The sequence below is a fragment of the Arachis ipaensis genome, chromosome B09 (assembly GCF_000816755.2).
Source record: "Arachis ipaensis cultivar K30076 chromosome B09, Araip1.1, whole genome shotgun sequence".
Classification (NCBI taxonomy): domain Eukaryota; kingdom Viridiplantae; phylum Streptophyta; class Magnoliopsida; order Fabales; family Fabaceae; genus Arachis; species Arachis ipaensis.
In genome coordinates, this window is record NC_029793.2 from 9,831,220 (window position 1) to 9,843,517 (window position 12,298).

The 12,298-nt window shown below is 38.6% G+C and overlaps 2 protein-coding genes across 2 annotated transcripts in view; one reads left to right on the forward strand and one right to left on the reverse strand.

Moving 5' to 3' along the window:
- Positions 1 to 326, reverse strand: part of LOC110267164 (uclacyanin-3-like) — a 1,735-nt gene extending 1,409 nt beyond the window's left edge. Inside the window, exon 1 of the mRNA XM_021112325.1 lies at positions 141 to 326. Coding sequence (XP_020967984.1) covers positions 141 to 309 — 169 coding nt within the window. The 5' untranslated portion in view covers positions 310 to 326. The remainder of the gene's footprint in view (positions 1 to 140) is intronic.
- LOC110266534 lies at positions 788 to 4,494 on the forward strand. Its single transcript, XM_021111390.1, has 4 exons — positions 788 to 1,023; positions 1,104 to 1,158; positions 1,236 to 1,388; positions 3,632 to 4,494. The coding sequence occupies exon 4, from the start codon at positions 3,639 to 3,641 to the stop codon at positions 4,257 to 4,259; it is 621 nt and encodes a 206-aa protein (XP_020967049.1). The 5' UTR covers positions 788 to 1,023; positions 1,104 to 1,158; positions 1,236 to 1,388; positions 3,632 to 3,638; the 3' UTR covers positions 4,260 to 4,494.

Genomic DNA, 12,298 nt, shown 5'->3' on the forward strand with positions numbered 1-12,298 from the left:
AATTATAAAATTATTTTTATTTTTTAAAAAAAATCTTTTAAAAAATCACTTGAAAAAAATAACCTTATCGTAAAAATTTATCCAAACAAATCCTAAAATAAAATTAAAGAAGTATAAAATGTAGAAGAAAGGAGACTCACTTAGAGTATCACCAACTTTGAATTCTTTCCCTGTAGCCCATTTGGTGTAATCAACTTCAAGGGTCCATCCGGAGGCATCTCCAACAGTGTAATCTGTTGCAAAAACAGTTGGAGAAGCCAACAACAAAATCAAGAATGAAGAAGCAACTAATGCTATAGCTTTATTCATGTTTTTATGAAGAAATTTTGTTCTCTCTCACAACAATAATCAAGAAAATTCTTCAAAGGAATATATATATATATATAGCAATGAGAAGCTTTGCAAGCTATGCTACTATTAAAGAATAATTATTAAAAAGAGATAAGTGTAAATCTATAATAGTGATTTGATTCTCATAATATCTTGACTAAATTCTTTAATTGGTTTGTTGATAAATAAAATATTTAATTGACTACATTTTCATTTATATATATGATTGATTCTATCCTTAAATATAAAATAGGAAATCAAATTGAATATTCGAAATGTAAACTCCGTAAAATTAGTAAATAATTAGTCAATAAATTGAATTTTAATTAGAAAAATTAAAAATGCAAAACTAATATCAAAATAGGATAGAGTTCGTCAAAACGAGAATTTTGATACCAATTTCAAAAAATTTGGCCCAAAATTGAGTTGAACGGGTCGAACCGGACGAACCGAGCCCAAAATGGGCCTAAAGCCCAATTCAGCCCAATAGCTTTTAAGGGACACAGCTTCCCTTTCTCATTTCCATTTCACGTTACAGAATTTGGGGAAGGGGAAGAACAATTCATACTTCCAAACCCTTGGTCAAAAATTCAATCCATCATAACTTCTTGCTCCGAGCTCCGATCGTCGCACCGTTTGCGGCCACGCGATCATGGCGTCGAGTTCTACATTTTTATCGGATCAATTTCACCAGTAAATTTTATTTTCATTCCAGAATCTCTATTCCCTTTCTATTCTTGGATTTGAAACTCTAACCCAATTTGGTATTCTAGGTTCGATCTAGCTTGCGGGGGTTGTTGGGTTTGCGTTGCTACGCGTATGGGTGAGGTAAGAATGTCTTAAACCTTAACTCAATTTTAATTTCATTAGGTAAAATCTGAATTTGGAGTATATATGTGTATTAGGTGTGAATTAAGTTTATATACATGCTTTGGAATTGAAAAGTGAACATTTGGAGGCTGTGATTGAAGCTTGGTTTGTGGCTGGTTTCGTTGAGCGTTGGGGGCTGTATTCTAGCTTGTGAGGCTGCCCTGGATTGAATAAAGTGATCGGCCAAGGTATGGTTTATGTTTCGCGCGTTTAACATTTAAGGTGTTGTGAAAACTTAGGCTAGAAGAACCATAGGATAAGTTGAATTGATTATGTGCATTAAATGATTAGCCTTGTGAAGTTGTTGGATAAAGTTATGGTTGAACTTGTATTGGAATTGAATGAGTAATAAAGGGTTGATTTATGTGTTGGAAGGATAACAAATGTGAAGTATTGATATATAATAATGAAAGGTTGTTTATATAAGTGATATATATTGATGTGTGTTTGTGAGTTGTTGAAGTAAAGAGTATGTATTCTTGTGATTGAGCTAGTATTGGGAGGTACGAGCAAGAGTTGTTATTGTTGAACATGTGTGTTTGAGATTATTAGTGAAGGATTGATATGTTAAAAAAAGCAGATTTTATGGGTAGGAAATGTGAGTTTGGCAAAAATAAGGTTTGGGGTATTTTTGGAAAAATGTGAATTTTGACAAACTTTGGCAGTCCATATCTTGCTCTATAAATTTTGAATAAAGATGAGGTTTGTTTTAAATTAACGAGGGTTTAACAGGCTTGAAATCGATATAAAGTTTGTGGAAAACTAAATTTTGTAGAGGAAGTTATGGACGACGGAAAATTGGTGCGAAAAACTGAATTTTTGTAACTTGCAGCAGAACCAGGTTTTCTGGTGTATGCCCACGCACAGGTATGTGCGCACGCACCCAACAAAGGCAAAATTCAACTTGTGCATACGCACACCTAGCATTTTTCATAAAGTGTGCGTACGCACACTTTTGTGCGCACGCACACGCTAGGATGAGCCTTCTGTTGGTGGCGCTAGCACAGCTGAGGCGTAGGCACACTAAGGGATGTGTGCACGCGCACGTATTTGTGCGTATGCACATATACTGCTTTCTTGTTGAGCTGTGCGCACGCACAGGTGTGTGTATACGCACACGCCCTGTTTTCTAGCACTTATGTTTTTCTGTTTTAAACATGATTATGAACCCTAAACCTCCTATTTTTGTCTTGTTAATCTTAGATCCTACTAGTAAGTTTGGTAGATAGCAGAAGTTAGGAATTTAAGGTAACTTGGAAGTGAAGAAAGAGGTAAATATGATGAAAAGTGTGAAAAGGGAAGTGGTTAATGAATGAAGTTAATATGCCATGGTTTTGATGAATGGTTATATAATGATTATAAATATGAAATGGCTTATGAATGATATCTGAGATACGAGTTTTTTTGGGTAACAGAACCGTGGCTCGCCACCACGTGTTCTAGGTTGAATCTCGATACTCTATTGACCTTACGTCGTAAGGGTGACCGGGCACGTATAAATTTTCGGGTATGGATAGCCCCCAGTGAGTGATTTGAATGTTATATGAATGTGAAATCTATGCATAGACTCATGGGAATGCGCAACGGGGGACAGTCTAAGGTTTTCGGACTTGTCGAGTTGGCTGGATAACCGACAGATGAGCCTCATCAGCCATAGGACAGGCATGCATCATGTGCATTTGTTTGTGTGATTGCTATGCGTTATTTGGGATTGCCTAATTGAACATATATGTCCTGTTACCTGCTATTCTTGCTATTTTCACTATCTACTTATTACTTGTGCGTGAATTTGTTTGGTTGCTTGTCTCTGCTGAATTTATAGAAGACGGAGGGACGGAGGAATGGTGAATTGGTTGAGTGTTAGGTGTTAGGTTTAAGGTAAGTGATTATTGTGTACTTAGAACACCTACCCTTATTTATGGTTTTTACTTAGAAATTAAGTTCTGTAATTGTGATAACGGAGTTCTAGGATTGCCTCTGGCCTTCCCAGGACCTTATTTATTATACGCGTGGCACCTTTACCATGCTAAGAACCTCCGGTTCTCCTCCCATACTCTGTTGTTGTTTTCAGATGCAGGTCGAGAGGCTCCTCGCTAGGCGTCTGGATTTCCTGAAGCGGAGTAGTCTGGGATATTTTGGGTTTTCTATTTATTTATATATGTATATATGTACTTAGCTTGCTCTCCAAGAAAGTTGTCTATTTTGTTCCTCTTAGAGGTTATAGGAGAGTTAAGATTTTGTTTCTGTATTTTTGGGCATTTTGTTTCTGACTATGCTTCTGGGCATACTCTAGGTGTCTATACATGCTATTTAGGGTATCTAACTGATATAATTGGCATGAATGCTCATGAGCATGCATTTGGAATTGTGAAATACTAGAATCGCGATATTGAGACTGATCACCTTGATATCACTTGTTTGGTGTGAACAGGAACCAAATGGCGTCTCGTGGGCGCGGTCGTGAGCATAATCGAGGTCGAGGACGGAGAACTAATGAGGTGGCCATACCGGTAGGTAGTTTGACCGATATCATGACCACAATAACGAGTGTTGTTGCTGCCATTGGAGTTGTTGCTGCTGCGACCATCCGAGTGATGGATGGGATGGAACCACAAGCTGGAACTGGCAATGATGGTGATAATGAATATGAAGGTGGACATAATGTTCTGAATACAGGGGTCCCAGTGGGTTATCCGGAGCAAGTTAACACGGGTCAGGAAACGGGAGAAAGCTCAAGGAGGACTGAGGTAGCAAGGAATCGACGGGAACCCTTCACAAAGAAAAAGGGACCTATTACACCTAAGAGCCAAAATTTCAAAAAGAAACGCCTTGTCGCTTCACATTCCCAGCGCCGGAACAATGACCGAAGGAACGATAACCGTTCGGATCCGAATTTAAAAGGGCAAACTAGTGCTCAACCGGATGACTTAAGGTGCTCAAGATGCAAGAAGCACCATCCAAGCAGACTGTGCAGAGCCGGATTAGGCGTATGTTACAAGTGCGGGAGACCAGGGCATATGTCTTGGAATTGTTCAAAGAGAATGCCGAAATGCAACTGAATCCGATTTTCAGACCCAAGGTAATTATGAACCAGCAGTTGAATTTTTAACTTCCTTGCATACCATTGATATGTAATATTCGTTCGTAACGCATGACAAGTTTCAGTAATCATGAGATCCAAGTCGATGAATAGTCAAAAACTATTGGTTGTTGAAACGGAGTGACACTTAGCTAACTTAGAGGAGTGGTTAGGCTTTTGAAGGTTAAGGATTAAGTGACATAGTGGAAGCAGGTCAGACCATATCTAAGGAATCAGGAGTGTTGAGGGTTACGCGGAGTGATTGTTTGGAATCCAGTGACGGTGAAACTTTGAGGAAGAGGAATAGAGAGAACACAACCTTTAGCTGTTAATTGTTAAGAGGCAAGTGAAGATAAAACCAAATCCCTATATGAGAGAGTTTCTAAGGCAATTCTTAAAGGTGTGTCAGAACTTCCATTTCAGAGAGAAAGCGAGTTTGCGATAGGCTTAGTACCGGAAGCCGGATTGACTTCAATCGCACCACAAGCAAAAACATTATTATAATCGGTAGAATTTAGGATAGAGTGGAAGGGAGTACTAGAAGAGGAAATCATCTAACTAACTATTTCTTTGTGGGAAGCGCCGGTTATGCCGGAGAAGAAGAAAGAGAACGGCAGGTAGCCTTATGCAGAGAGAGTGTACTAACGAACCTTCGCGACTCAATCTAATCCTTCTTTTGAAATCTACATTGACATTCTATCCGGAGTTCTTCCTAAATGGCTTGACTACCTTTCTAACTTTACTCCTTATGCGCATGAATTTTGTTTCTTCAGGATGACTCTGAGCTTGTCTTGGTATAAACGCGTAATCATTGAATCTTGTATGCTCGCTATGACTAGAGTTGCCTTATTCGCAAACCATGTTCTTCAGAATCAGCTGAGACTTCTTTGACTTTGTACGCTCTGTTTTTTCTACCAGAGGTCTTTAATTTGAACTCTTTTCTTGAGATGCATCTAGGTTCCTTTCCTTGTGCATTTCATCATTTCGGTATAATCCTAGTTAACCATATACAAGATTTTCTTTTTGACTTACTACGAACACTGTTTGAAATGCTCATTCATTTTTTGAGCTTAATGTCCTTTTGAAAATTAACTTGAGTCCATATTAGTATTACGTATAAACTATAGCTGCAACTGCTGAGATGTTGATTCCTTAAGAGCAAGACTTTTGGGCACGAAAGGTAAAGCATGTAAGCGTGCACCGTCAAAAAGAGTTTTGGAGCTTTAAATTCTTGCCGACAACAAAGCCTATGATTAGCTTAACGCGCTAGAAATACACCGGTTACATGGATACCCGAATATGAAGAGATCTTTCGAACTCCAAGAGAAAGATTAACCCCAAATCCAGTAATCAGGATGCTTGAACTTATTTAACAACTCGAAATTAGTGCGATACATTATCAGAGGGGTTTAGGATACGTGTAAATACAACATCTTGAAATGGTAACGGACGCCCTGAGTAAGAAGTTTCTGGAAAAATGCTTGGATATAAATTTCGGAGGAAGGAAGGCTAGGTAAGTTGGAACTTTAAATTGGATATCAAGGGTATAGCTAAAGGAGTCAAACTAAATCTATTGCGGTCTTAAAACGTAGCAAAGACGAAATGCAGAAAGCGTAAGAAGACAATAAAGATCTACCGAGGATGTCGAAGTCTGGTAAACAAAAGGAAAACTAAGAAGAGATTTATATGCCTAATGCCGAAATAGAGATCGTAGAATCAAGGACTTAAGAAGTGCAATAACGGTGATAAGGAGCTACTAAGAGTGCTGAAGCCGGTTGAATCAAGAAGATACCATGAAAGGGTTGTGTCGAGATCGGGAGTTGCAACGAGAAACTGTTGTCCGAAGCTTACCAGAAAGGATTTTCGAAGTTACCTTGAGATTTCTAAAAATATATCGCGAATCCAAGAAGATATTTTGAACCGCCAGAAGTGAAGAACGAAGTGACAATCTATGTGAATTACATGTTCGACGCATGAGAAAGAAAAGAGAGACCACCAGAAGTCGTGCAAAGGGCTACAACCATTAAAGGTTCTACATTAAAGGTAAAAGAGAATAGCCATCGATTTCATAGTAGGTTGCTGAGGACTAGGACAAAAGGTGATACTGTTAGGGAATCGTGGGCCAAGTGACCAAGTCCACTTTGCTTATCGGAGCAAACTACTTATTGGGGATATCAACGAGACTATACATCAAGGAGAAGGTGAGACTCCACAATACGCTAAACACCTCTGAATTAATTGGAAATTGGAACAACGAACGTCTTAATTCTTGAGTTTGATAGCCGAGACAACAAAGAAAAAGTTACACAAATTTGAGTTAAGATTCTCATTATGGAAGCCGACAAAGGAGGTAGGCAGATCGAAGAAGAAGACTTCTCAAGTTGGAAGGTAGAAGATACCTATTTCTGAATATTACTTCAACGAGCTAGAATCGGATGAGCAATCAAGAACTAAGAAGTTGAACCCCGCTAAGTTGGTCTATTTCAATTTTGGGAGAATATTGATGATCAGTGGCACACCAAATAGTTTTTCTTCCGTACCTTTCGAACTTATTCAACGTACACTCCACACTTCGTAACTTCTGAAACACACTTCTAGAACAAATTCATGTCTTACCACCGAAGCCAGTTTAAAAGAAAGAAGATGGACGTTGCGAGTAACATGGTCAGCTTCAAGAAACCCTGAATATGCCGAAGGACTACCCACACCTCTTTTCAGATATCTGAATATGAATTTTGAGGGCAAAATTCCTAATTAGGTGGGTAGAATGTAAACCCCGTAAAATTAGTAAATAATTAGTCAATAAATTGAATTTTAATTAGGAAAATTAAAAATGAAAAACTAATATCAAAATAGGATAGAGTTCGTCAAAACGAGAATTTTGATACCAATTTCAAAGAATTTGGCCCAAGATTGGGCCAAACTGGACGAACCGGGCCCAAAACGGGCCCAAGGCCCAATTCAGCCCAATAGCTTTTAAGGGACACAGCTTCCCTTCCTTTCTCATTTTCATTTCACGTTATAGAATTTGGGGAAAAGGAAGAACAATTCATACTTCCAAACCCTTGGTCAAAAATTCAATCCACCATAACTTCTTGCTCCGAACTCTGATCGTCGCACCGTTTGTGGCCACGCGATCACCGCGTCGAGCTCTACATTTCTATCGGATCAATTTCATCGGTAAATTATATTTTCGTTCCATAATCTCTATTCCCTTTCTATTCTTGGATTTGAAATCCTATGGTGAGATTCTTCCCAATTTGGTGTTCTAGGTTCGATCTAGCTTGCGGGAGTTGTTGGGTTTGAGTTGCTACACGTATGGGTGAGGTAAGAATGCCCTAAACCTTAACTCAATTTTAATTTCATTAGGTAAAATCTGAATTTGGAGTATATATGTGTATTAGGTGTGAATTAAGTCCATATACATGCTTTGGAATTGAAAAGTGAACATTTGGAGGCTTAGTGGTGATTGAAGCTTGGTTTGTGGCTGGTTTCGTTGAGCGTTGGGGGCTGTATTCTAGCTTGTGAGGCTGCCTTGGATTGAATAAAGTGATCGGCCAAGGTATGGTTTAGGTTTCGCGCGTTTAACATTTAAGGTGTTGTGAAAACTTAGGCTAGAAGAACCATATGATAAGTTGAATTGATTATGTGCATTAAATGATTAGCCTTGTGAAGTTGTTGGATAAAGTTATGGTTGAACTTGTATTGGAATTGAATGAGTAATAAAGGGTTGATTTATGTGTTGGAAGGATAACAAATGTGAAGTATTGATATATAATAATGAAAGGTTGTTTATATAAGTGATATATATTGATGTGTGTTTGTGAGTTGTTGAAGTAAAGAGTATGTATTCTTGTGATTGAGCTAGTATTGGGAGGTATGAGCAAGAGTTGTTACTATTGAACATGTGTGTTTGAGATTATTAGTGAAGGATTGATATGTTAATAAAAGGCAGATTTTATGGGTAGGAAATGTTAGTTTGGCAAAAATAAGGTTTGGGGTATTTTTGGTAAAATGTGAATTTTGACAAACTTTAGCAGTCCATATCTTGCTCTACAAATTTTGAATAAAGATGAGATTTGTTTTAAATTAACGAGGGTTTAACAGGCTTGAAATCGATATAAAGTTTGTGGAAAACTAAATTTTGTAGAGGAAGTTATGGACGACGAAAAATTGGTGCAAAAAACTGAATTTTTGTAACTTGCAGCAGAACCAGGTTTTCTGGTGTATGCCCACGCACAGGTATGTGCGCACGCACCCAAAAAAGGCAAAATTCAACTTGTGTGTACGCACGCCTCTGTGCGCACGCACACCTAGCATTTTTCATAAAGTATGCGTACGCACACTTCTCTGCGCACGCACACGCTAGGATGAGCCTTCTGTTGGTGGCGCTAGCACAGCTGAGGCACAGGCACACTAAGGGATGTGTGCGCGCGCACGTATTCGTGCGTACGCAAACACTGCTTTCTTGTTGAGCTGTGCGCACGCACAGGTGTGTGCATACGCACACGCCCTATTTTCCAGCACTTATGTTTTTCTATTTTAAACATGATTATGGACCCTAAACCTCCTATTTTTGTCTTGTTAATCTTAGATCCTACTAATAAGTTTGGTAGATAGCAGAAGTTAGGAATTTAAGTTAACTTGGAAGTGAAGAAAGAGGTAAATATGATGAAAAGTGTGAAAAGGGAAGTGGTTAATGAATGAAGTTAATATGCCATGGTTTTGATGAATGGTTATATAATGATTATAAATATGAAATGGCTTATGAATGATATCTGAGATACGAGTTTCCCTGGGTAACAGAACCGTGGCTCACCACCACGTGTTCCAGGTTGAATCTCGATACTCTATTGACCCTACGTCGTAAGGGTGACCGGGCACGTATAAATTTCCGGGTATGGATAGCCCCCAGTGAGTGATTTGAATGTTATATGAATGTGAAATCTATGCATAGACTCATGGGGATGCGCGACGGGGGACAGTCTAAGGTTTTCGGACTTGTCGGGTTGGCTGGATAACCGACAGATGAGCCTCATCAGCCATAGGACAGGCATGCATCATGTGCATTTGTTTGTGTGATTGCTATGCGTTATTTGGGATTGCCTAATTGAACATATATGTCCTGTTACCTGCTATTCTTGCTTTTTGCACTATCTGCTTATTACTTGTGCGTGAATTTCTTTGGTTGCTTGTCTCTGGTGAATTTATGGAAGACGGAGGGACGGAGGAATGGTGAATTGGTTGAGTGTTAGGTGTTAGGTTTAAGGTAAGTGATTATAGTGTACTTAGAACACCTACCCTTATTTATGGCTTTTACTTAGAAATTAAGTTCTGTAATTGTGATAACGGAGTTCTAGGATTGCCTCTGGCATTCCCAGGACCTTATTTATTATATGTGTGGCATCTTTACCATGCTAAGAACCTCCGGTTCTCATCCCATACTGTGTTGTTGTTTTCAGATGCAGGTCGAGAGGCTCCTCGCTAGGCGTCTGGATTTTTTGAAGCGGAGTAGTCTGGGATATTTTGGGTTTTCTGTTTATTTATATATGTATATATGTACTTAGCTTGCTCTCCAAGAAAGTTGTCTATTTTGTTCCTCTTAGAGGTTATAGGAGAGTTAGGATTTTGTTTCTGTATTTTTGGGTATTTTGGGATATATTCTCCGGCCAACCTTGGCTTCGCAGGTTGAGTCAGGAGCTAATTTCACTGTATTCTTGGTACTCTTGTTACTCTTTCGTCTACTCTTATCTTGAACCTTTAGCTTTCTTAGCACGCCAATAATTCATTTCCTCGAGCGATGCCCTTTTTATTTTTCGAAATTTGTTTACCCATTTTCCAAGACTCCTAGTATATTTTATCATTTGTTATATAATATTATATATTTTATTTTAGAGGTCGTAGCGCCTTGCTGCCTCTGTGTTACATCCTAGATGTAAGGCTCTGTGTGGTAGGGTGTTACACGAAACAAATGGGTCAAGCCATTATGCTTTTTGTTTAACCTTATTTATTCAAGTTTCTATTTCATCAATTAATAATTCTGAATATATCTCAATTACATCTCCTATTGATTCATTCTACAAATAAAATTCTTATTTGATTTTCTTTTTCATTGCCAAGTTGATTCTTTTTATAAATTAAGAAAAAGTATGAAAAGATAATGATATTAGTGTACAATGTGTATAATAGAGATAAAAAAGAAATTTGATTCAAATGATAATTAAGTTAATTAATTTTTAATAATTTTTAATTTTAAATTAAGAAAAATAAGGATTTGCAACCGCGATAGTTACATATACTCCAAACCCTCCTTTCCGCATGTGACGTGACTTCTTCAGGTACCTTCTTCTCCTACAGTCTTTTCCCTTCTCACCAGTGAAAGCTCTGCCAGCAACATTAACCGTCGCCATCCAGAGGACCGATCAACGCCGTACTACGCCCTGCGAACATACAAGTCGCACACTTACGAGTCGCGCACTGTGTGTCATTTGGGCAGCTTCCCAACATGCGGCCGTGCGGCCCCCTCCCGCAGCCAGGGATTCGTTTTCATCAGCCAGAGAGTTCACTGTGATTCAACGTGCGGTCGTGCGGCCCCCTTCGCAGATCCATCTGCAGCCGCACCCATGATTTCCAAATAAGGAAAGCCAACGTAGAATCCAAATCATTATTGGTAGTATATCTACAAAGTGTCAAGTGTTAAAAATTATACCAAGAGTAAGCTTAAAACTTCATCTTCCATGGTCAATTAACTAACTCATCTTCAAATTTTTAACCCAAGTTCAAAAAAAAAAAAAAAGAAACTATTCACTATTCTTTTTTTTTCTTTTCTACTTCTTTTCCTTAGTTGTTTCATGCCTTGACTTCACTTCACTTCTTCTCAAGTTTCTACCATCCCAACAATAATTTTGACATTTTAATTCCAAAAAATATCAAATATGTTGGATGGTCAATTTACTGTGTATGCAGATGGTTATTTTAATTCTTAATTGGATGATTATTTTATTCGACTCGATTTAACTATATACAATTAACAAATGCTGGATAGTCATTTCACTAGATAGTCATATGATTATTTTAATAACTACATGGATGGTTGTTTGATGGCCGGTGAGAGAGCTTCTAACGCCGGAGAGGTGGGATGATTGATGAGAGTAGGATAGCTGACGGTTGGAGGGGAACGAAGTGGGTGTTTTAGTAATTTTTTTTGGTAAATTAGGGTTGAGACTTGAGATGGTTAATTTTTAGGATAAGTACGATTTTGGTCCCCAACGTAGAGGCTGGAAATTTATTTCGTCCCCGGCCTTTTTTTTGCTACAAAATGGTCCCTAAGGTTTCAGTTTGTTTTAAAATCGTCCTTCGGACGAAAATACCCTCCCCTCCCATCTTCTTCTTCAACACCCCTCTTCTTCCTCAACATTAACGGAAGCAGAAGCAGATGCACAAACGCATAAAAAAAAGGCAACAATGATCAGCAGAACAACAACAACAATTATCATCATGGTCATCATCATCATCATCATCATCATCAGAACCATCAACAAAATTGAAAATCAAAAGAACCATCAACCAAAAACAGAACATCAAGTAGAAGCTGAAGAACAGCAGAAGTAATTTTCAGCAATTCAATAACAGAAGCTCAATAACAACAACAATTCAGCAGCAATTTTCAGCAATTCAATACCCTAAAATCAACTAACAGAAAATTAAAATCCAGCTAAACTAATCCAGAATCAAATCAAGCATCTAACACTAACCAAAAACAGAAATTGAAAGCAAAATGATAACTGGATTATGAAAATAGAAAACAGAAAAGAGGGGACAGGGAAGGCAGTGGTGGAGCGCCGGTGGTCTGGGCATGACAGGAAGGGGCTGGAGGGAGGGTAACGGGCGGCGGTGAGCTCTGATTCCTTCTGTGACAGGGATTGAGGGAGGGGAAGCAGGGAGGCTCGCTGGTGGCGGTGAAGCAGGGGAGGCTCGCCGGCGGTGAGGCAGCGGGAAGAAGAAGAAGAAAAAGCAGCG